General features: G+C 37.0%; 3 protein-coding genes across 4 annotated transcripts; 1 reads left to right on the plus strand and 2 right to left on the minus strand.

Annotated features, from left to right (window-relative positions):
- LOC109727355 lies at positions 5–2,118 on the plus strand. Its single transcript, XM_020257452.1, has one exon. It carries the CDS (start codon positions 32–34, stop codon positions 1,760–1,762), a length of 1,731 nt encoding a protein of 576 aa, XP_020113041.1. The 5' UTR covers positions 5–31; the 3' UTR covers positions 1,763–2,118.
- Positions 3,768–7,427, minus strand: LOC109727356 (dolichyl-diphosphooligosaccharide--protein glycosyltransferase subunit DAD1). The gene is made up of 6 exons (XM_020257453.1): positions 7,319–7,427; positions 6,914–7,021; positions 6,751–6,798; positions 4,598–4,685; positions 4,214–4,257; positions 3,768–4,142 (listed from the first exon to the last, which is right to left on the minus strand). Exons 2-6 carry the CDS (start codon positions 6,992–6,994, stop codon positions 4,059–4,061), a joined length of 345 nt encoding a protein of 114 aa, XP_020113042.1. The 5' UTR covers positions 6,995–7,021; positions 7,319–7,427; the 3' UTR covers positions 3,768–4,058.
- Positions 12,429–18,117, minus strand: LOC109727242 (cellulose synthase-like protein D2). Of its 2 annotated transcripts, XM_020257272.1 has the most exons (4): positions 17,604–18,117; positions 16,370–17,325; positions 14,958–15,765; positions 12,429–14,570 (listed from the first exon to the last, which is right to left on the minus strand). In XM_020257272.1, the coding sequence occupies exons 2-4, from the start codon at positions 17,284–17,286 to the stop codon at positions 12,813–12,815; spliced, it is 3,483 nt and encodes a 1,160-aa protein (XP_020112861.1). In that variant the 5' UTR covers positions 17,287–17,325; positions 17,604–18,117; the 3' UTR covers positions 12,429–12,812. The 2 variants fall into 2 exon arrangements, with proteins under 2 accessions (XP_020112861.1, XP_020112862.1); XM_020257273.1 differs by having other exon boundaries at positions 16,370–18,117.

Consider the following 25,527-nt stretch of genomic DNA (forward strand, 5'->3'; position numbering starts at 1 on the left):
AAAACCCTCCTCCTTCTCCGCCTCCTCCTCCATGCGCGGCGACTCCGACCCCCCTCCGCCGCCGCCGCCGCAGCCGCTGGAGATGGCGGAGTCCGGCCGAGACCCCGCGGCGGCGGAGGCGCTCCGCCTCCTCGCCATGGCGGAAGCGAGGCTCGCCTCCGCCTCCTCCCTGAAATCCGCTCTCAAGTACGCCAAGCGCGCGGCGAGGCTCCGCCCCGGAGTCGGCGGCGCCGCGGCGCTCGTCGCCGCGCTCCGCGTCCTCCGCGCCGACCCCTCCGACCACTACGGCGTCCTCCGCCTCCCCCCGCTCTCCTCCGCGGCCGCGATCCGTCGCCGCTACAAAACCCTAGCCCTCGACCTCCACCCCGATCGCTCGCCCTTCCCCTCCTCCTCCTCCTCCTCCGCGGTGGCGGTGGCCGAGGAGGCGTTCAAGCGCGTCGCCGAGTCCTTCCGCGTCCTCTCCGACCGGTCCCTCAAGCGCCGCCTCGACCTTCGCCTCCGCCGCGGCCGACGATCGCCGCCGCCGGAGGAGGAGGAGGAGCGCGCCGCCACGTTCTGGACCGCCTGCGCCGCGTGCCGCCTCCTCCACGAGTTCCACCGCAGGTACGTCGGCTACCGCCTTGTTTGCCCTAGCTGCCGCAAGAGCTTCCTCGCCGTCGAGGTCCCCAACCCCAACAACGACGACGATGACGATGACGAAGCCGAGGACCCGGAACAGGAGGAAGGAGAAGAAGAAGCAGAAGAAAATGGCGACGACAATGCCGATGATAATAAGTCGAGAGTTAGGGCTAGCTCTAGGGATAGGGCTAGGGCTAGGAGGGTAACGAAGTCGCGATCTAATTCTCGGCCTAGGGTTTCTAGATTCCCGCCATTGGCGCGGCAAAAACGGAGAATTGAACCCAGACTTTCGAACTCGCCATTGGCGGGGTCCAAGAAACCCCGGACAAATCCGGAGAAGACGCTAGCCGAGATGCAGATGGAGCTCAGCAGGGAAAAGAAGAGGAAGGAGAGGAAGGGAAATGTGAAACCTTTGCTTCAGCCAAAGGAGGAGGAAGAAAATGATTCGAGCCTAATGGTGGTCGAGGACTCGGATTTCTACGACTTTGATAAGGATCGGTCGGAGAAGAGCTTCAGGAAAGGGCAAATTTGGGCAATTTACGATGACGATGACGGGATGCCCCGCCACTACGGGTTGATCGAAGAGGTCGTCTCTTCGGATCCATTTAGGATTAGGATGAGTTGGTTGGACATCGAAAACCATGGAGATGAGCATTTGCTTCTTTTAGAGAAATCGGGGTTTCATATCTCGTGTGGGCGATTTAAGATTGGGAGAAAAGTTGAAATCCGCTCAGTCAATCTCTTCTCCCATTTGATCGACTGCGAAAGGGCCGCGAGGGAGCTTTTTAGGGTTTACCCAAAAAAGGGTTCGGTTTGGGCGCTATATGGGGATTGGAACTTCGGCGGAGAGGAGAGGAGGCGACACTATGACATTGTTGTGTTGCTCACAAGCTATAGTGATATGTATGGGGTGAGCATGGCGTATCTTGAGAAGGTGGGCGGGTACAAGAGTGTATTTAAGAGGCGGGAGGTTGGCGCACTTGCTATTAGGTGTATTGAGAAAGAGGATGTGAGGGTTTTCTCGCATCAGATTCCCGCACGGAAGCTTTCGGGAACGGAAGGGTTGGATTTGCCGAGAGATTGCTGGGAGCTCGATCCTGCTTCACTAACTGCAGAAATGCTCTCTGTTACTTGGAGTAGGTAATGTTTGCTGCGATGATGGTGACGTGCAGCATTGTAAAAATTCCATTTGAACCGACAATGAAGTTTTGCTTCGCTTCGTCAAACTTGGGAGGTTTTTGGCTCGCTTACCTATTTTCTGAAATTTGATTCGTCATCTTGATTCCATTCGTATCTTAGGTTGCATTTGTGAATTTTAATGTTGTTCTGTTGCTCGTGATTGTTATAATGGCTAACACTAAAGTATGTGAATGCCGACCATAACTGATGAATGACTTAGCTCAGCAGAAAACTATAAGTTGTTTCACAGTTTCAATACATAGCATTTAGTGATGCCAAAATATGCTCTCAATAAACAAGGATATGCCCAATTCTCACAAACTCTAGAATTGTTCGCTTGTTCTCAGCTATCTTTTATTCAGGTGTCTATGTTTGTTTGTCTGTGTATTGTTTGCTAAAATTGTAAAGATTTGTAAATCTGCTGCGGGGAACCATTTATTGCTTACGAAGTTACCTTTTAACAGGAATTGCCTGAAACCTTTTCAAGATTCGACTTTATAGCAAAAGATGTAACTATCTTCTGAAGTTTGCCAGTTGCATGTCTTCCTGTTTGTATACTTTCTATATGTTCAACACTGCTATTGTTATTTCAATAACAATTTGAATACGTCACGCATTCGGCATTCCATTATTGCATCTAGAGTAAGCTGGAAAAAAAGAAGTCCGTCATGGGACGACGCAAGATTACTTTCAACTCTTTAGTCTACAATCTTGTAGTTCTTAAGGCTTCAACGGTACCAGTGTTACATCAACCGTCGGACAATCGCACATGGGATTTGAATTTGTCTTTATCACTGCTCAAATGCCTAGATAGTAAATACGCACTTATTATTTCATTTTGCCTTGAGATCCAAAAATACTCCAGATGTATGAATTATTTGTTTCTATGCATGCCTCCATACTATTAATAAGAAAATTCTCTACTAGTTTGTAATTTCTTAGCACAAATAAGCTACTAGTATTAAAAATGATCAAACATCAGTATCAGGTTATTCTTTTCATTGTTATGCTGTTATATGTGATCGAAGCACTTACTAGAAGGGTGCCCTTTGAACTATAACATGTAAATTACCATGTTAAAAGTAGTTTTTACAATATAGGGTATGTTTGTTTCGCTGGAGGTGAAGTTTGATGGATGAATTAGAGTTTTGGTGAATCTCTTTTGTTGTTTGTTCTTTAGAGCTGTGGAATTGAAGTTTCTTTAGTTTTGTTGTCCGTTTGTCCTAGTGTGAATGACGTAAAAGTTGAAATTTTCTGTCATTAATATTTTATCATTTGTTCCTCACTCTCCTCTCCTATAATTAACTCCGGTCGGGGTGAACCGAAGACAATCACGGTATTTTTGAGAGTTTGAATTTCGACCGGAGCTGGAATTACGCCGAACCAAACAATGGAGGTGGGCATCCGAAATCCACTTCTCCCCCTCTCCATTTTTGGTGAAACAAACACAATCAGTAGTGTTTCTTCAGCTTCGATGTAAGTTTGCAGCAGACTCCGAATTTAGAATTGCAAGTCCAAAGGTTTGCGGGTTTGGGCAGTGACAGTGAACTGAGAAGATGATTACTGAAGCACACCATCCATGTGTGGGTGAATGTTGAACTTCCTTCGTAAATCACGTCTTTATCTCTGCTGAATTTAACAGTAACTAGCGTGCGCTCTCCAGTTTGATCGGTGTTATTTGACTGATATAATAAACTTGGCTGTTTTCTGTATAAATTCAATTTTATTGTGTCTCTGGGTATCCTTCTTGTGTAATGTTGCCGATGTCTGCAGGTGCTTAGCCCAGATTGGGACAGATGCTCTCTATCAATCTGGATCCATTTACATCCCTACTTTTCTGCTTCTTTTCTTTCTTGGGGGCGTGTACAGTGTGTGGATGTGTCAAGATGTGTTCACCTTACAATCACACAGCACCAGTTTTCCCAATATGAACTCTAAAGCCAATAGGAATAGTTAGTTAGTGCAGAAACTCATGCAAGCAGTTGGAAGCCCTAAATTTATTACGATTAAATCATCATACCACTAAGACACAAAAATTAAATTTGAGGGGAAAAAGAAGAAAAAAAAAAAAAACCTGCAAAGTGTTACCAAATCCAATCTTAAGACAAAACTACTGTTATTTCTCCACCCATGTTGTGACCAAAAAGATCCTGGTTAAAACACCAACTTTACTCATTCGGTAGTAAAATGTTGATGCCCTCTGCAAAGTCCTATGACATAACATGCATAAATATTGTATGGGGAATTTCAGGTGGTTTCATCTATCCAAGGAAGTTCATGATCACCAGATGGAGCACTAAGTTGCAGAGGACGAAATCGGCGAAGGCACGTTCTGGCGGTAGATCCTGAAATCAGTTTCATACCATCGTTAAACACGGTGAGGTTCTGAGAATTAAAGAGAGCTTTCGTAAGTTACCTTAAATTCCTTGTTCTCTTTGTTGACTTGAATGCGGAGACAAACTGCACCAACAAGGATAGTAATACGCGATAGAATCGCATAAACCGAGAATACAAAAAGCAAGTGCAACTTCGTATCAGAAAAAAGGGCATGAAAACGCGTGTAAGCATTGTTATTTTTTGCATTGTTAACCCCCTGGAATTTTAAAAATTGTATGTTATCATGCTGACCTACGAGCAAACTGCTAGATAGTTAAAAGAGGAGTGACGGAAAAAAATATGTAGTTTTCAGCACCTCAGGGAAGCAAAGTGAAAAAATCAACGATATTTATAGGTGTTCAGATACTCTAATGCAGTTTAGCCAGAAAAAAAAAGAGAAAAAAACGAAGAAAGAATTATATACCTGCGAGTACTGCCGTCCCTACGCACGAAAGTACACCGGAGAGGAAAGAGTTGAATGGAAATGATCCAACTATTCCCATGTAAACCACCTGTTGCACCATGAAAGGAAAAATGAACACTGCAAAGATTAAATACACCAGCTTTGTAAAGGTCACTGTAGTCACAAATAGAATACTCATAGAGAAACATTAGGTAATCTGCTACAGCATTAATGGGCTGCTTTACAAGGCAAACTACACGATCCTTGATGATTGAGTTTTAAATAATCAACTTAGCTAAGTCGCTGTATGTTCCACTCATACAGGGATCAACAATCAATCCGAGAGGAAACAAGGGTGGTAGTTGCACATAAAAAGGATAAAATAAATAATCTATTTTCTGACGACCTTTGGGATTGACGTAGTTTCCACACACAAACTTCTCTTGTGCTCCAATGCGAACTAGCTACAAGTTAAACTAGCCCCTTCGAAGCATATTTACTTGGTACAAATTACAAAAACTTGTATAAGCGACTAACAGAAAATAAGGTAACTTGAGAATGTGCTTCAGGATTACAGAACATACAGAATTACGTTAAAGCATTTATTAACAGTGATTTAAGGGATCTGGTTTGTGAAATTGAACAGTCTAATTTTGGGCGTACAAAATTAACTACTAATTATCCCTTTGTTATACACTAATATTGATGAGGACATCTTTCTACTATTTAAATTTAATTATTTTTTGGCTAAAATACAGAAAACCTCTTTGTAATAATATCCGCTTTTTTCACTTTCCCTTCCTAACTTTTAAAAATCTATATTTTATCCCCTTAAAATTTTAGAAATATTTTCAGTAGGGTACAACATTAATGGAGAGGGCAAAATGACCAAATTGCCCATCTTCTATAAGAAAAAAATAATTTTTTAATGTATTTCTGTCATTTTGAAAAACATTTTCGGTACAAATTATAAAAAATGGACGGAATAGTGATGGAACCCTGACAGAGGAGGGCTAAAATGCAACAACTAAAATGTTGAGGGAGTAAAATATAGGTTTTTGAAAGTTAGGGAGGGAAAGTAAAAAAGTTGGATTTTCTGTAATTTAGCCTTACTTTTTTGAGTACTGACGCATCCGTTTGATCACTCTACATGAATCTTCTTCAGTGTTCCATATTTCTATCCCTGGTGGCAACAAGAAACTTAACTGTATTATAACACTGCCACCATTTCTACCGTTATCTTGTTTGTCAGAATCTTGTCGGAGAAAGTCAAAATCGAAAATAATAATAATAATAATATGGTCGGTTGGTTTTAAATAATAGGGATGATCAATTAGGCTATTTCTACAGCCAACATTTTGCTAGAAGTGTTTAATAAAACAATAACAAAATATAGCAGATTGATTTATAAGTTGTTACAAGTAATCGAGCCAGGAATAACGCAAGAATGAGGACACTGAGGTTTGAAAGCAGAAGTACTGAAGTACTAAAATTACATCATTTACAAGAATTCACACTTTGATAGGATCAAAAAGAGCAAGCAGAGTTCTACAACTTGATATTTCACTTGGACTCATTTGTACGATCGGCATAGTAACTTTTGCCTCGGCATTATCTCGATTCTTCTTCATTGTTGTAGACCCATTAATCTACTCTCATCTATAAACAAGCAGAATGCCTATAGACTATACTGCTGATCTTGCAACCAAATTAACATTTTTACTAGGCTGGATCAGTGGGCATTATCTCGATTGTTCTTCATTGTCGTAGACCCATTAATCTACGCTCATCTATAAACAAACAGAATACCTATAAACAATACTACAGATCTTGCAAACAAATTAACAATTACTAGGCTGGATCAGCGGCCATTCCATTTTACTAGGGCATTTAGTTTGAGACTCGCGAACTATCAACTTTATACATCATTTAAATATGGATACAGAAAAAAGAACAAATGAAAGGACATGTCAAAAAGAAAAAAAGAAATCATGGAGTAAAATAGTGAAAAAATTTTACTGCCAAATGACAAGCAACAATCAAACCCTGTAACAGATTGAGATTAACAAACATTTCTAAATCATTAATCATCACATATTGTATAACGAAGACATCAATTCATAAAACAATCTATATGCAATTAAAAGTAAGAGACAAAAAATATCAGTTGGTACCTGAATCAGCGCCGTCGCAACAGCGAAAACCACATACAGATCAATAATCTGCCAAAATTCACACAAATAAAAAGAAGAAGAGAGAGAAACCTCTATCAGATCCTCCCATCTACTAGTTAACCAAATCGAATCAAACTAAACTGAGAACCACATCTGAACCCACCTTGAGGTTAGTTGGCGTGGCGGCGTACGCCTTGCGGAGAGACTGAATCAAAAGCTGAGCATCGTTCGTAGCCTTCGGCATCTTCTCAAACTACTGCTTTTCCAATCCCTAGCACATCACAAACACAGGTAAAAACTCACAGATCTCCACTACAAACCCTAAAAATGGAACGATCTTTGACAAAAAAAAAAAAAAAAAACCGATAGCATTACATAAATCAGAGAGGTTTCCGAAGCGATCATGTGATTTAGTGTTTTGAATCGAAGAATGGGGGGGTAATTTGTCGGATTTGGATCAGAAGGGGATCAGATCGAATCGAGTGGTGACAATTCGTGGATTGAAAAGAAGAGGAGAGAGAGGAGATCGAGAGGAAACCCTAGAATTCGAGAGGAGGAGGAGACGAACCTGAGAGAGCGCGAGAGAGAGAAGAGGAGGAGGAGGCGGAGGAGCTTCGTCGTCTCCGCGATCGCGATGGTCGAGTGCGATTTGGGGTTTTTGGTGCGGGAGAACGGGGGTTTTTACGGGCCGGTTTAGTTGGTGCGGTCCATCCGAACCGGTGGTTCCTAAACAAACCGAACCGGATGCACGTGCAGCACGTGCAACCGTATCTCCCGGTGGAGAATAAGACTAAGGGCGTGTTTGGTTCGCTTCTTTTTTACCATGGAATCGGAATCGGAATAGATAAATCCGTTTGTGGGTGTTTGGTACGCGAGAGTTCTATTCCGATTTCGATTCCCGAGTGAAATGGGAATCCCCTAATCACCTATTTTTTCAATCCGGCCTAAGAGGCCAGATTGAAAGTTGAATTCGGACGGAATGGATATTTATTCGGATTAAATTTATTTTTTCAACTTTTTAATTAAAATATGAGCTAAAATTTTAAAATTAAATATATAATTTTAAATTTTAATTTAAACTTAAATTAAAAATTAAAATTTAATCAAGTATTTCGAATCTAACTTATGAATTTGAATTTAAATTAAATTTTAATTTATATAAAATGTTATTCAAATTTTATTTCAAACTTAAATTAAATTTATGTATTCAAATTAAAATTTAAATTATAATTTTAAATTTTAATTTGAATAAATCAAAATTTAGTTTCATATTTTAAATTATCCACTCAACTTCAAAGTTTAATTTTTTTTAAAAAAAATAGATTTAAAATTTTGACATTATTTCAAAATTTTGATGTAAATTTTTAATATTTAATTTTTAATTTGAATTTAAATTAATATATTATAAAGATAATGTTAGTATATTAATTTGATTACATATTTTTATATCCGCCTGAACATATACACCGACAATGGAATGATTTATTCCGATCGCGATTCAGGTATTGATGAGACAAACGAATTAGTAATGAGTCATGTTTGCCGATATTGCCCGGATTCCAGCTTATTTTTGATTCGATTCCAGATTTCGATTCCGACTCGAAGCCAGAACGCGTCCTAAGAGTGCATGATAGGAGCTGGCAAATGAGCGAGCCAGCCTCGCGTTCGACCGCGGTGGTGAACGTGCGATATGCTTGGCTCGCTCGGAGTTCGACTCGGAAATTAAATGAGCCGAGCTTGAACAAAAAAAAAGGCTCAAAATTCATTAAGCCGAGCTTGAGTATTACTCGCGGGTGCGTTCGAATAGGCTCGAAAACTCGAAAAGTCGAATATATATATATATATTATATATATATATATATATATAATATATATTATATATAATATATATATAATATATATATTGTAGAGCTACCTATGCTATCGAAAGTATAGAGATCTGGTGCTTTCGATTTTTTGATTCTTAGATCAATCCGTTTAATCGTTTCTTATCTTTGGATTAATATTATTATTACCCTGTAGGGACCATTCAAAGTCCTAAGAGTATTATTTTTAATCCAGGGAAGATCTGCAATCATCCAACCATACAATTTTTAATCAAGGTCAAAATTCAAAACATCAAAATCCTCTATATTTTCGATAGCATAGTAGTTCTAACTATATATATCTATATATAGTTGGACTGGGGTACTATTAGTAGCAAAATCTCATTGTTGCTACCAATTTTTAGGCCTTTGATCAACTCTTTTTATTATTTCTAACCATTGGATTAAATACTATACACCCAGTGGGGACACTCAACCCTAGGGGGACCACTCAACTTCTAACCGACTAATATCATCCTGACGCCTTACAATTTTTCATCGCAAGATAAAACTTGATAAGCAAAAAGAAGCGTTTACTATTAATTAGTATTTCCAGCCTAATTCATAGTATTATAATTAGAGTGAGCTCTATTGCTATCGGAAGCACGGAGTTCTCATGCTGTCCAGCTCGTTTTCGATGTTGCGGCTTGTCGAATTGTCGATTGCTCGTTAAACTTGATCTAGAGTATTTGAAGTACGCTAGAAAATAAATTTTATGATTTACGATATCATTTGCCTAGTGAACGAAGCTCAAATCAACGGCTGAAAATAAAAATCTTACAAAATGTATAATATGACATTAAAATTTTAAATCAAAGATATTGATCTTGTTTTATATATGTATAAAGAATTTCTATCAAAATTTCACGGATTTGGATTTTCTTACACCGTTAAACTTGCAAGCGCTCACTACGGCCTTTGAAATTTGTTGATTTTGAGTCATTCGATCACTAGGCAAATGATATCGAAAAATAATAAAATTTATTTTCTAGGTACTCAAATACTCTAGATCAAGTTTCACGGAGCCGATCGACGATTCGAAGTCGCAACACCGGAAAACGAGCTGGAAGCACGGAAGCTTCCGGTTCCGATAGCATAATAGCCTCACTCTAGTATATATATATAATATATATATATATATATATATATATTAATATATTAAAAAATATATTAAATATAATATGTTTTATTATATATAGGCTGAGTGAATAATTTGAGTTTATTAAAATTGGGCCAATGTTGTTGGCCATAAAACAAAACCCAATAGACAAATAAAAAAGCGCAAAATTTTACTAAATTTATATATTTTACTTTCTTTCTTTCTTTCTTTCACAGAGCTCTAAATTTCAATATGTTTCTTCTTTCTCTTTTCTGTCTCTCACCCTAAGTGGTCAAGCCAGAAGCCCTCAAGTGCCAAAGTATACATCATATGCCCGTCGTTGCCTCCTTGCTATTAATTGTATGCTTGAGAAAATATACATAATATTTTAAAGTAAAAAATTATTATTCATATAAAATTTTAATTTAGTTATATTATGATTGATGTATTTAATCGCAATATTATCTATATAATTTATTTATTTTGACTGCAATAAATGAAAATAGAATAATATAGAGATTGAAGGGAAGAAAAGAATTGTGTGAGGCTGAAAAAATTAGATATTCAACTCATAAATTATTTTTTTTCATATTATAATACTATATTTCATATAATTATTTTGTACTTTGAACTATTAGAAATATTTTTGTATTAAATTATAGATAATGTTTTATACAAATTAAACTATTGATCGTATAATGTTGAGAATTTCAAGCGGCTCGTTTAGGGCTCGAGCTCGCTCGACTTGAAATTAGGCTCGCTCGAGCTCGGCTCGAATTAATTTCAATCCAAGCTTGAGCTTAAATTTAGGCTCGAAATTAATTTCAAGCCGAATTTGAGCCGAGGTAAGCTCGCTCGAGCTCGGCTTGTTTCCACCCCTACATGAAGGTATGCAAATGGATCCGGGTTGGTGCAGCTCCCGCCCCGATCCGCTCCAAATGGATTTTTGGATAAGTTGTAATCCAAAATATAAAAAGTATAATTCATACTACATTTGTCTTGGTTCGCTAAGTAAATGAAGCGAAAGGTGAAAGAACTTTTTTTCTTTTGATCCGTCGCTATCTGCTAAAGATTCGTTTATGTTCTGATCCGCCTAGAATAACGCGGTAAGTGAAAACTAAAAATATAATTAAAATTAATCTGTCTCGAATCCGCTCCGACCTGACGAGAACCACTAACCTGGAAAAGGTGATTTGGTCTCTACATTTTTTTACTTAATCGTTTTTAATGCTCTAACATTCGCTTATATTACAATTTAATATTTATTGTGAAATAACTATTTTGCCTCTTCATTGTGTGGATATTTTTTTATTATAGCTCAAACGGAGTTAAAAAATTATTTTTACAATAAAGTATATCTATATTTTACAGTGGAGAGATGACAATACTACATATAAAAATTCAAACACTAACATGTTTAAGTCAAAAATACAAAGGCCAAGTCACCATGTGATATTTTAATCTTCAAACTTTATTTTATTATAATTTGTAGCTTAAATTTTTAAAATTATTACAATTAAAACTCACAACTCAAGATAGTTAACTAAATATTGATGTGTTGCTTATTTAATAATATAAAAATATAATCATATTATGATATCACATTCTTTCTTTGGCAGCTACAAATCGAAATTTACTCAACTGAATTATATTGTAAAACTTATCTATAACAATTTACAAAAAAATAATAAATTAAAATTTGAGAATAAAAAATGTCAGGTTTGAGGACCAAACCAAAAGTGTATATAATAGCCATTATTCATCTAAAATTGGCTTCACATACATTCTAGAAAGGGTAAACTTCAAATACCCCCTTGTGGTTTTACACGTTTTTACTTTAGTATCCTATGATTTAAAGTGTATCAAGTTAGCCCCTATGGTTTCACACTTTCTTACTTTAATACCCTATAATTTAAAGTGTATCAAGTTAGTACCCTCTGATTTCATTTTTTTCTTTTTATTATTTATTACACTAATTTTTTTCGTTAAATGAGTAACAAAGTTAAAATTAAAGGGTACTAAAGTGAATATTCGATAAACCTAGATAGGATATCTGAAATTTTTTGTATATAATTTAACAAAATATTAACGAAGGAAAACAAAAATCAGTGACAACGTTAAACTAAAGGTACTAAAATAAATATTCAATAAACCCAGGCAGAGTATCTGAAGTTTTTTGTATATAATTTAATAAAATATTAACAGAGGAGCCGACGAAAAAAAAAAAATGAGACCACAGGATACTAAATTGATGCACTTTAAACCACAGGATACTAAAGTAAGAAAGTGCAAAACCACAAGATACTAAATTAATATACTTTAAACCACAGGATGCTAAAGTGAAAAAATGCGAAACCACGTAGTGGTATTTGAAGTTTTCCCTTCTAGAAACTTCACAAGTGCCATCAAAGTCCAGAAGGTTAGAGGTTTGAAAAGCAAACTGGCTAATTAGTCAAACAAGCAACGCAGCAGAAAACAGGAAAAAGCATGTGCCATTCATGATTCATCTCAGCAATGAGCTGTTATACTCACTTTGGTATACAAATATCTCATTCCCAGGTCAATAAAAAAAAAAAGAGAAAAATTAAGAAAATGATTGTTTTAAGACATGCATGCAAATACAAAATTTGCCAAGAGTATTTATGCAATTTTGCAAATTTATATGCTAAAACCCAGGATAGTCCCCCTCATGCAAATTTGAACCAAGAACGAAATTAAAAGGGAATCAAAATTTTGAATCCGCAAATGATTCAGCATAGAACCAGTATCTGTTTAACAAAGAAAGAACAAAACAAACAAAAGAACTGCGAGTCCACCTCGATAGATTTCGCAAATTATATGAATGAATATGACTACAGAATATCGATCTACAAGTAATAATCAACATATATATATATATGTAAAACATAACATGATCTAAACAAACCTTTTCGCCGTACAGAGGCCTCATCACTTCTATCTCGACTGTTTCAAAGAAGAAAAGTTTGCTCCAATTCAAGATCTGAAGTTTCTCTTTTTTTTTTCTGAGTCTTTGACATACCTATTTTACTTCACCATTCCATGAATTCATTAGATAGTCGATAATAGAGTGTAAATGTTTAAGGGAATGTGAAGGAACCGCCGATCTGAGAATTTGCTGACGGGGGATTGATCGCGACCCAGAGTAGCGAAATGGTGATGGCGATAAGCCCCGACCACACGAAGACGATCGTCGGAGTTCTCCCTCTTCGGCCCATGAGCCCCTTCGCAAAGGGATAGAGATGAGCCAGCACCCAGAAACTGAAGAACACCCCGCCCAGCAGCTTGCTCCACTGCGGGATCACGCTGTATATTGTCCTGCTGAACCCGACAGCGATCGCGATCAGGTTCACCATCATGATGGTGATGGGCGGAATCATCAGCGACGACCACTTCACGATGTACAGATCAGCGAACTCGTCGTCGACGTCGTCGCCTCCCGATTTCGAGGTGAGCGTGAAGGAGATTTCGATACCGGCAATCACCTTCAGCAGCCCTTGGATCACAGCGGCAAGGTGGGCACTTGTCCCTCCAATAAGCCAGAATTGCTCGTTTCTCCACCACTCTTCGAGATTGATTCCCGACCACTTGATTTCAAGAACCGCGAGCGCAGAGAGCGTCACGGTGATGGTGAGGAGGTATGTGAGGAATGCAACGTTGAGGGTTTGGACGATGAACTGCCCCGAGAAGAGAGAGAGGGCCGGGAGGAAGCAGTAGACGATGAGGAAGATAGAGGTGAAGGGGTAGATACCGACGTTGAGGTACGCGATCCTCTGTAAAAACTTCATTCTAGGGCTTGCGAGAAGGGCGTTGTTGCGGGAGAAGAAGATCTCGACTGAGCCCGTCGCCCACCGGAGCACCTGGTGGAGCCGGTCAGTGAGGTTGATTGGCGCGGTCCCTCGGAATGCGTCGCGCTTGGTCACGCAATAAACAGACTTCCATCCCCTGTTGTGCATTCTGTAGCCCGTGACGACGTCCTCAGTCACGGATCCGTAGATCCACCCAACACGATGACCCCACTCCGTCTTGTCCTCGTACCAGCACGAGATCACGCTGATGGCCTCCGCGACGGTCGACGCGTCTAGAAGGTCACGGGGGATGGTGAGGGCGCCGGGCGGCCTGCCGTTCTTGACAGCGGGATGGTCGGCGAGGGGCCGGCCCTGGAACTCCGCAATGGGGATCGAGTCAATCAAGAAGCTCGAGTTCCCGAACTTCTTCGGAAAAGTCGAAAGGTTCATCTCCTCCTCATCAAAGTCTCCCATTCGGAGCGCCCTCGTCTCCTCCGATGCGACGGCAGAAACATTTTTCCGCCGTCCAGGGAAGCAGCAGCTGCAGCAACCTGCGCCGTGTTCCTTCGCCCGGGGAGGGTCGAAGCCATAAAGAGCAATGCGGCGGAAGAGACAACCGGTCCCCACATACACTGGGCCTTGGAGGCCGTCGAGGGCGCGCATGTTGACGTCGAAGAAGACAGTATTGTTGTTAGCATAGCGGTCGGAGGGGTCGATTCCCTCGAACCGCTGGGGGAACTGGACGTAGCAAAGGCGGTCCCCGCCACGGTCCATCATGAAGCACATGCCCTCGCGGAAGGCCTGGGAGTTGTACACGTAGTGGTCGCAGTCAAGGTTGAGGATGAAAGGGCCGTTCGACATGATGGCAGAGGCGCGGACGAGCGCGTTCATTGCCCCCGCCTTCTTGTTGTGGTCGTAGCCAGGCCGCTTCTCACGAGAGACATAGACCAGCAACGGTAGGCGGATATCCACATCAGTGAAGTCGAGGGGCCGGCCTTCGTCACCGTTGTTCCCGTACAAGGGCTCGTCACTCGGCGGTTTCAGCATTACCTGTAATAATAATAAAGAAAATCTAAGAGTTCATGCAAACACCATGTTTTTTTTAATCTAATCTTGTGTATTCGAGGCAAATTATATATTATTGTTCACCGAGGTGGGACGAATTATAGGGTGATTAAGAGCTTCAAGTACAAAATGATGCACAATAATAGCATCGAGATGCAAAGAGTTCACAAATCAAATACATTATTTGACAAAAATATGCAATAATAAAATGAACGCTTACGTGGATATGGAGAATAAACCACTGCGTAGCCCTACCGATTAGCATAAATTTGTCACAGTTCGAAGTTATGATAGTAATCTATGCGTAGAATTGAATGATTTAGAGAACATAACATTAAACATTCAGAGGAGGAATAATACTGAGATGTATACCTGAATGACTCCAGCATGGTCACCGCGACTATGCTCGGAGCCCGGGTTAATCCAAGTCCCGGGCCAATGTGTACCATCCGCCATCCACGTAGCTTTCGGGATCTTCACCTGTTCGATGGGATCATCACCCGCCATCTCCCTCTGCCTCTTCATGGCCTTGATCTCCTCGCGAGCGTGGTACGCGTCCGACCTCCTGCGGATCGAATCGGGCAACCCGTTTATCCGAACCTTGAACTCATCGTACTCTCTCTTCACCCGTCTACGATCCTTCACAAAATCCGATTTAACCTTGTTCTTATATGGATCCTTCTTCAGATTAAAGTAGCTCTCAGGGTTTCGTGGCTCGATATCATGCTTGCGACAAAATGGGACCCACAAATTAGCAAAGCTGGCAGCCTCAGCCATGGCCTCGAAAGTAAGAAGGGCCCCACCATCGTCTGAAACATAGCAAGAGAGCTTCTCGACGGGGTAATCGGCTGCGAGAATTGAGAGAATGGTGTTTGCCGTTACAAGAGGGGGTTCCTTTTCCGGGTCGGCGGTGGAGACGAAGATGTCGAGGCCTGGAAGATCCGATTTTCCGGTGGGGTTGTTGGGAGTGGGTGTTTCGAATTTTTCTTTTAGGACGGCAAGGTCAGTGGCGCGGTTCACAGGGCAAAGTTTCGGGAGCTGATCCAAAAGCCAGGAGAAGGCGAACCATAGTTCGCAGACGACCGACATTCCCCACAGCCACATAGCGTCCTTGTTCTTGTGCTTCACTCTCCACATAAGGAAGAGGACGAGGGCAATCATGCGAATGGCGATAAGAAGCCTGAAGAAATAACGCAAAGAAGTTAACAGATAATCGACTTACATAATTTTAAAACATACTACATTACATCACCTATCATATAGATTATGGATCACACTCCCTAAAGCAACAAAAATAAAAGGAAATTTTGAAGAAACAATATTAGAACTGCAAGTGGTGAAACTATTCAAAACTTGTGGAAACAATGGCTCCCAAAAGAGTTATCAAAATATACAGTAGGACTTCCCAAGTAATATATTAGTGATAAACTATCCAACTCACTCATCCCCATCAATGTTGAGACAAGAATAAAAGTTTCCGAAATAAAAAATGTTTCAGATCAAGCAAATTGATATATCACCTTCTTCTAATCCACCTGAAAAGAAGGATCTACCTGTCATTTTTAATAGCACCAATGCATGTGTTAAAATTCGATAACAAGCAACCACAGGTATAACTGCAACTGCACCCATTTTGCACATATAACTACTCTAACTAAGAAATCAGTCCACTTTGCTCTGTTCATCTATAGAGATCTCACAAGAGATAGAAACACAGATATTTTTATAGCGAGATCGAACAAAGATGCACTAGTCAAAACATTGTAGTAGTAAAAGAAATATACCTATATGGGCTCAGAATGGCCGCCGGGATCTTCAGCTTGCGGGTGAGCGGCCTCCACGGCTTGCTCGACAGCTCTGACGGCTGCCCATCTCCTCCATTTCCATCATCCCCTCCATTCTCCTTGGGCCATATCGCATTCCCATACCCGTAAGTGCCCTTCGTCTCAAACAGCCACCTGTTATGATCCCAATCCCCCGTCTGGCTCCGGCTCATCATCTTCTGCGACCTCATTATCGACAGCCGTCTCTCCATCCTTGAAACACCCGCGGGCGGCGGAGGCAACGAGAGGTGCGGCTGGCCCCCCATGCTACTATCATTTACAATGTCCTCCAACTCCGTGGTCTTGTACGGCTCCTTGCACCCCGGGCAAATCCCGCCCGCCTTCACAGCATCGCCGAAGCACTCGGCGCAGATCTTAAAGTCGCACTCGCAAGGGAGTATATCGATTCCTCGCTCGTCGCTCATCACTTTGGAATCGCAGCCCTGGATCGAGCAAGAGGAGCCCTTGGCCCCCGCCATTTGCGGGTGGCTGGCCTCCGACTCAATCACTTTGTCCATCAAATGCGCACGAGTTACACTGTTAAAGCCGCCGGTGAAGAGGGAGTTGGACACATATTGTTCTTCGACTTTAGCGGAGATCGACGGGTCGATCGAGACCTCCATCGGCTGGTTATCGGGAGTGGCAGGAATATGGACATGGTAGTTCGTAAACTCCTGGGAGAACTCTCCACTACCAATTTCGCTATCGAGATCGTCGCGGGAGTAGCTCACGTAGCGACCGGATTGGGTCCGACGCGCAAATTTTACAGTGGGGGCCGGAGGGGCCGCAGCGGGGCGTCCGCCGCCCTGAAGCGGATCGGCGGCCGATGCGGCCATGCGGGCCGATCGGCTATTTCGAAGCGCGCTGTTCGATGCCATGGTGCTACTCTTTTGATCTACTACACGGCCTCACCAGATCTATAACACCCAATATACATAATAAAGGAAAGATTATAAGTAAGAAATTTTGAAAATTGAGCACTTTTTGCTAGAGATCAGGAACTTGGTCGGAACAAAGAGCCGTAAAGAACAAATGGTTGGCTCAAAAATCCAATCTTTTTAAGCACTACACAAAGAGAACCAAAGAACACAACACCGAACAACGGATCTGCCGAGTCAGGGTTTTATAATCACAACACCCAAATTCAAGCGGAAAGAACGAGAAAAGTATAGGTGTTAAAGTAGCATATGCATACCATCACACGACCGATTCAACTCCACCGCTCTCTTCCTCTTCCGCTTCTTCTACTACTGCTTCTTCTTATTGTTGCCGAGCTCTTGCTCAAAGGAAGAAGCGTTCAAACGCGGAGTTGAGGGGGATCCAGATGGGTTTGGTCAGGTGGGGAGCGGGGCTGAGAATAAGTCCAAGGACAAGTAGAATAGTCCAAGATCGGTGAATAGTTTATTGGAGAAAAACTAGTACAAGGAAATGGGAACCAAAGAAACTAGGGTTTCTTAAAAAAACAAAGAGAGAGAGAGAGAGAGAGAGAGAGAGAGAGAGAGAGAGAGATAGGGAGGGGGAAGAAGAAGAAGATGAGCTCGACAATGGCGACGAGGACGGCGACGGCGAGGTTGGGATCGGAGGGTTTGGAGCTTCGGAGATGCGTCTAGGGCTAGGTTTAGGGTTAGGGTTTGCTTGGGGACGATGATATAGAGAGAGAGAGAGAGAGAGAGAGCTTAATAAGGAGTGTTCGCTTTCGCTAATGGCGCCTGTGTCTCTCTACATTCCTTTTATGGAAAAAAAATAATAAAAAGTTCTCTAATTATCAAAATATTTTTTTTTACGAAAAGAACCTCCTTATTAAATTTATTTACCAAAACTAATCCTCGCATTTTACATAAACTTTATTAACTCCCCCGTTCACAAAATTACATTTAATTATTTTATATTTTTATTTTTTGTTTGAAAATTTATAATTAAATAAAAATAGTAAAGTGGTATTTTTAAAAAAAAAACACACAATATGACAAAATATAAATTATAAAATAATAAAATATTATATTATTAGTGTTACATAATTTGCTAAAAAGCATGATTTTATAATTCTAGTTAATGCTTAATAATATATTTTTACCCTAAAATAAATAAATAAACAAATTTTTTGAACCAAGCGATGAAAAAGTGAAAATATGCAAAACAATAAAAGAGAAAATTGAATTTACTCTTTAATATAAATATTGATATAATTTACTTATCAGAATTTATTTTTAATTTAATATGTCATAATTTTTTTCTCACGATTCTTTAAGGCTTCAAAATATAAACAAGCCCATTTTTTCTCTTTTAATTTTAATAATAAATAATGAGAGTTAAATAGTAGGATAAATTAATATTTCAGACATATGGCCAAATTCTATTTATATTAAATATATATATATAAAGTTCGGTTACTATGCTATTAATAGCACGAAGCACTTGGTGCTACCAAGTTTTCCGCCGTTAGATCTACCATTTTGATCATTTTCATCCGTTAGATCATACTATTCAACCAACCACCCACTCAACTCTAGAGGGTCCACATCATCCTAACCGCACATCTCTTAATCCAATGGCTAAAAACTTGTTAGCACCAATGACTTGGTGCTATTAATAACATAATAGTCTAGTTCTGTATATATATATATATTAAACTATTTAATTTAAAAAAATTAAAGGATCTAGTTTGTAAAAAAATTGGTAAAGTTCCCACGTGGTCTTCGTACTATTTTCCCACCAAACTTTTGACATGTACTAATTAGTAAAAATCAATTTTGTTAGGGACTTAATTGAAAAAAGTACACGCAGATTTAGAGAGAGAGATAGGCGGAGAAGAGAAAGGCATCCGAGGGAGGTGGGTCGAAATCCACTGCACTTCCCAAACAGCAAACACCATTTTTGTGGGCCCCGCGTCAGCGTGGACGAATAGAGTGTTGACACGTCACCAGGCCCTTCATTTTCACCCTTGAAGTTGTGTCGAATTACGGAATTGGTAACCCGGAAAAAGCGCGACAAAAAGAGTTGCGAAAGCGATAGGCTTTTTCCTTTTTTTCTTTTTTTTTACACTTTTCCTCTTTTTTTTTTTTTGACTCTTTCATTACTTTTTAAATTAATTATTTTGATTTTTGAGCACGTAATGACGAAATTGCCCCCCCGCCCAACGGTTCTCCAACGGCTCTATTTTTGGGACCACGTTTTTGGTTTTCGCAGTCACTGTTGTCAAAAAAAAGTATTAGAGATGTTAACGGGTTTGGTTTGGAGCGGGTTTTTAAAAATTCGGTTTCGTACCTTACTCTAAACCCGAGATCCGAACTCGAATTCGAATTCGATGGATTTTAAAAATTCATATCCAAATTCGAATCCGACCAAAAATCTGAAACCCGAACCCATAAATTCGAACACAAAATAATATTTTTTTTAATATTTCAAAATATATTATATTAAATTTAAAATTTTAAAGTACAAATTCAAATATAACATCAAATTTTTATACATATATTATATATAATGCAAGATAAATTCAAAGTTTAGATTCGGGTTAGGGTTCGGGTTTGGATACAATCAAAATCCATGTCCATTTAGCATTGAATATATTCGCTCCATTCGAATTCGTGTTTAGGTTAAAATAAAATTTCGAGTATTCGTACTCATTGACATCCCTAAAAAAGATGAAGTGTGGTTCAAAAATTTTAAAAAAAGGGCTTTTTTTGTATTTATCCATCTAAAAAAAATTATAAATAATTTTAAAAAATTTAGAGTAAACTTCAAATATCACCCATGTGGTTTTATACTTTTTCATTTCAGTATCATGTGGTTTAAAATGCATTAATTTAATACCCTATGGTTTCATTTTTCTCTTTTCACCGGCTCCTCCGTTAACATTTCGTTAAATTATATACAAAAAACTTCAGATATCTAACCTAGGTTTATCAAATATTCAATTTAGTACCTTTTAATTATAATTTTGTTACTGATTTAATGAAAAAAATTAGTGGATGAGATAATAAAAACAGAAAAATAAAACCACGGGGTACTAAATTGATACACTTAAACCATATGGTACTAAAATAAAAAGTGCAAAACCATAGGTGCGGTATTTGAAATTTTTTTCAAAAATTTATATTTGTATAAATAGTTTTTTTTTTCTTACTGTACTGTACGAGTGTTCATATGGTATTTTTAAGTTCAATACAGTGATTGGATCACCGTGTTCCCTTTTATATTTTTTTCGACCCTGAGTAAGAAAAAAGAGACTAGAGTCAGTGTGGATATAAATATAATGATTCATTCATTGTGCTCAACTTAAAAATACAAATGTGACGCTTCCATACTATGTAGATGGTTACATGTGTAAATATAAATTTATTAGGATTATTTGTAAAAAAAAAAAATTGAGATGGGCTAAATGCAAAAAAAAGCCTTAGTATATTAGTTTTGATTCTATCTAAAATTATAATCTTTTTTATCTAGAGCTTAAATTTTTTATTTTAGTATTAAAAAATAATTAATGAATTTTTGAATGGAAACAAAACTGATATGTGACAGTAGATCAGAAGCTCCCAAATAAGGTGGGAGCTCTCAGCGAAAGTTTTATCGGGTTAAAGTATATAAAATAAGAGTGAACTTCAATTTACTCCATGTGATTTAGCATATTTTTACGATGTAATTATGTGGTGTAAAAATTTGTACTTAATTATTTTATAATTTTAATTTTGTTTTATTAAAAAACTTATGGTTAAATTGAATAATGGAAATTTTCTCATTACTTTGTATATAAATTATATAGTACAACTGAGCAATAACTAATATACTCATTTTATCTTTAAAAATGATGAAAAAAGGAAAGTTAATTAGTCAATAGTGGGAAGTATATAAACTTTTATGTATGTATTTATTATTTTAATAATATATTGGATACGTCAAAAAGTTTATCAGCTATACTATACCATTTATACACGGAATAATGATGAGATTATAACAGTGCTAAGTTATATGCTATAACTCTAAATTTTAAAAACGTAAAGTAAAATTTTCAAAAGATAGGAGATTAAGTAAAAGGACAGATATTTACAAAAAAAAAATATTGAGACAGTTTAGCCATTAAAATTCAAGAAATAATACACAAAGAATATTCAGAGCATATTCCTCGTACAAAGGGATGCAAACATGACAGATCCGAGAGCAGGTGGGGTTTTACCGTTTTACACCTCCCGTTCTGTTTTTTGTCAAGTTGGAATGCATTCGGGGCGGATTAATTTTAATTCTTTTTTAACCTCCAATTGTAATTTCATTCAAGGCGGATCTAGATGGGAAGTGGTTTTGGTGAATTTTTTGACGGATCGGAACTGATCAAAGGGAGAAAGAGATTTTCATCCTCCTGGTTTATCTACTTGGCAGATTGGGACGGATTTAGAATAATAAGTTATATATTTTTTATATTTTTTATTCTCATTTATCATCTCATTCGGGCGGATTGTGTGGAAGATCCATCAACCTACATCCATTTGCATCTCTAGGTACAAAGAGAAGCATTTTCGTATACCTTTGGTTCGATCCGGGAACAAGAGAGAATAAGTTTTTGTTCTCCCCTTTATTTTCAAATAAAAATTTTTATATTCGAGAACAGTAGTTCTCGAATCCTTGAAATAAAAGGGTATAACCCGACATAAGTCTGGAACTACTGTTTTACCATTTTTTATGGAACAAGCTTGTTTTCACATGAGGACAAGATTAATTAAAGTTTAAATTTAATTTTAATTATAGTATTAAATTATTAATTAATCTTAAATAATAAAGTAATTAATTAAATACTCATAATTAATTAGCTAATTAATTATCAATAATTTAATACGTTTATCTATAAACCAATATTTATATTGATCAATTATTAACATTTTAATTAATCTAATTAATTTTTTTACTAGTTATCTAACTAAAATAATTTACTAAAAAGTTAAATTATTTTTTTATATTTAGAAAATATTCAAGGCTAATAAATTTATTAATTATTAAATTATTTTAATTAATATTTTAATATTAATTAATTATATAAAATATTTTAAATTTAAAATTATACTTTTTATTCCTCTTCTAATCATCTAAATATACTATTTATCTTATTCTTAAAAAAATAATTTTAATTTTCTTTCGAATACAAAATTTATTTAATTTTTATTTATATCTAAATTTATAACTATTCTTAGATGCGTTTTAAGGGACCAGGGAATCTTCGCTGTGCGCGCCTCGGTGGTCCCACCGCTGCCACGTGGCAGAAGCGCGTGGGACCCACACACCGCCCCGTGTGGGACCCACGCTCCATGCCCGGCACGTGACGCACGTGCACCAACCCCGGCGGTGCGCTCCAGCCCATTGCCGCGGCGCAACTTCCGCTCGTTTGAAAAGACCAAATTACCCCTACACTTTACATTAATACCTCAATATAATTTTTTCCTTAATTTTTTTTTTAAAAATCTATTAATTAGAGATTGCACTCATACACCTTTCATTCTAAAATTCACATAAATTAAAATAAATATTTAGTAAAAAATTAATGAGATAATTAGAAAATAATAAGATATATATTTTATTTTGGGGTGCATCAATAATATTGTTTATTAAAAATTAGACTAATTTCAATTTGCCCCCTATGGTTCAGCGGAAAAATAAATTTATCATTAAATAAGATAGTAAAATTGGTTACTTTTTAAAAATAAAATTATGACATTCTATTTAACAATAGTTGCTTACCAGTGAAATCTAAATAAAATAATAGGAGGATAAAGAAAAAAGGATTAAACCATATAAATATATTTTTTTAAATGCGAAATGACAAGGTAACAGTCGATGGGACATCATGTTGCTGATGAATAAAGGGGTAGAATTTATTTTGCTGATGAATAAAAATAACAGTCGAGGAAAGTGGGAGAGGAACATTCAGCGCCCGATGTAAAGATGTAATTCGGTTCCGTTCAAATAAAAAAGAGAAAAAAAACTCGGTTTGGTTCAAGCAAAAAAAGAGAAAAATATATAGAGAATTTAAGCCAATTCGGAAGAGCCGTACTAAATAATGATTGGTTCGGTTCAAATAAAAAAAAAATTGATTCAGTTCAAGCAAAAAATATATATATATATATATAGAAAACTTGAGGAGATTCGGAGTGGAGCCCACACCCAATAATGAAGAAAATATTACTATATAACAAATTTAGAGAGAATAATATATATATGTATATGTATATAAATATAGATTCTTATGCTAAAAATATAAAATTATACAACAATTAAATATAAATTTTTACATTTTTAAACAACAGGTGGTAAAACCAAAAAAAAAAAAAAATGCTAAACCACTTGGGAAGAGCAATTTAAAGTTTTTTTTTGTTTTTTTTTAATTCTCCAGTGAGTAATGAATATCTTTTTAGGCACAATATGAAGTGATTAAATTAATAGCCATCATGTGCTAAAGGTAATGTTATTGATTCTAGTGTGGGGACATCATGTTGAGCTTTTGACCAAGTTCTTATTTTCTTTTGATAAAAATTTATAGAACTTAATTGAACCATAGACTGTTTCAAAATTTACTATCTGACCTTTTAAAATTTTAATTTATTATTTCAGTTAATTAACGAGTCTTTTATTTTAAAATTTAAGTTTATTTTTTATTTTAATAAATTTATAGTTATGAGAATTATATGAAGTATTCTAACTAAATCAGTAAAAATAAACGATGCATTCAAATTTTGAAATCAAATTATCGTTAACTGACTTAAATCAAACAAATTAAAAGGTTGGATAATAAAATTAGACTTTTGAAAGATTGAGCTGTCGATTTAAAATAATCCATAGTTTTTGCTTTAGACAAGCTCGGTACATTATTATCTTTTCATTTTTAGCTATAATAATTTATCAATTAATTTTGATGAAGTTTTATAAAATGCTCTACTTTCTATATATATATATATAGAATTGAGCTCCTATGCTTTTAAAAGTACAAAGTTATTGGTGCTTGTAGATTTGTAGCCATTGGATTAAGAGATATGCGGTTAGGATGATGTGGGCCCCCCTAGGGTTGAGTGGATGGCTGGTTGAATAGTATAATCTAATGGTTGAAAATGATTCGAGAAATAGATCTAACGGTAAAAAACTTACAAGTACCAAGTGCTTTGTGCTTTTACAAGCACCATAACTGGACTCATATATATATATATATATATATATATATATATATATATATATATATATATATAGTGTTTAGTATGTGGTGTACTAAATTAATGAATGCATGCTTTCACATAGGTTTTCTCATTTCACACATTCACAAATATATAAAGAATATACAAAATGATACCTTATTAAAAACTTTTGATATAATGTAGATATTATATTATGTTTTGAGGAGATTTGGTTTATTTAGAGCATGTTACATGTTACATGTTAGCACATGGTAGCTTCCATATATAATGTAAAAACTACATATACTAGCTGTTGACTATATTATTATTCTAAAAATATTAGGCTCTTTAAAATAAAAATAAATTTTTTAGGTCAATGCTAAAATTAGTCTATTTTATTGGTCAAACTAGTGAAATATCTTCATTTGACAATAGACAAAATTAAAGTGCCAATAACTCATATTTAGCCCATCAATCACACTCAAAATAAATAAGAAAGAGAAGAGGTTGAGTGTCAATGAGAAAAATAAAAAAGAAAAAGTGAAAATTTAACCCAAACTACTATTTTCAATAAAGTTACTATGATTATATACTTGGGCCATGATATTTAAATTGAAGGGCAAAGTTGGTATTATTATTTTAGGTCAAAATGTATAAAACTTGTCTGAAGTATATATAAACCAATTTAATTCGACTGTCCAATCTATTAAAGTTTTGATTTTAATACCAATCTTTTAAATTATTTGATTTAAGTGATATGATGCCTTTGTGATACAAAAATTAAACTAATTGCTTATTTTAATAAATTTATTTATGTAAATTGAATATAATAATTTATAAAAATAAATGACACATTTAAATTTTGAAGTTAAAAAAATACTAATTGGTTCAAATAAAATGAATTAAAAGATTAGACAATAAAGTCAAAATTTTTAAAGGTACGATAGTCGAATCCAAAAAAGTGATAGTTAA

The sequence above is a fragment of the Ananas comosus genome, linkage group 22 (genome assembly GCF_001540865.1).
Source record: "Ananas comosus cultivar F153 linkage group 22, ASM154086v1, whole genome shotgun sequence".
Classification (NCBI taxonomy): domain Eukaryota; kingdom Viridiplantae; phylum Streptophyta; class Magnoliopsida; order Poales; family Bromeliaceae; genus Ananas; species Ananas comosus.

What these genes read in the sequence shown, in the direction of transcription:
- LOC109727355 (XM_020257452.1), top strand. Translation starts at nt 32, where the DNA reads ATGCGCGGCGACTCCGACCCCCCTCCGCCGCCGCCGCCGCAGCCGCTG.
- LOC109727356 (XM_020257453.1), bottom strand. Translation starts at nt 6,994, where the DNA reads ATGCCGAAGGCTACGAACGATGCTCAGCTTTTGATTCAGTCTCTCCGC. An exon ending in TTGCGACGGCGCTGATTCAG is followed by an intron (nt 4,686 to 6,750) that starts GTACCAACTGAT and finishes ATGGTGCAACAG; the next exon opens with GTGGTTTACATGGGAATAGT. An exon ending in AAGAGAACAAGGAATTTAAG is followed by an intron (nt 4,143 to 4,213) that starts GTAACTTACGAA and finishes AACTGATTTCAG; the next exon opens with GATCTACCGCCAGAACGTGC.
- LOC109727242 (XM_020257272.1), bottom strand. Translation starts at nt 17,286, where the DNA reads ATGGCATCGAACAGCGCGCTTCGAAATAGCCGATCGGCCCGCATGGCC. An exon ending in GCCATTCTGAGCCCATATAG is followed by an intron (nt 15,766 to 16,369) that starts GTATATTTCTTT and finishes TTATTTCTTCAG; the next exon opens with GCTTCTTATCGCCATTCGCA. An exon ending in ACCATGCTGGAGTCATTCAG is followed by an intron (nt 14,571 to 14,957) that starts GTATACATCTCA and finishes TTATTATTACAG; the next exon opens with GTAATGCTGAAACCGCCGAG.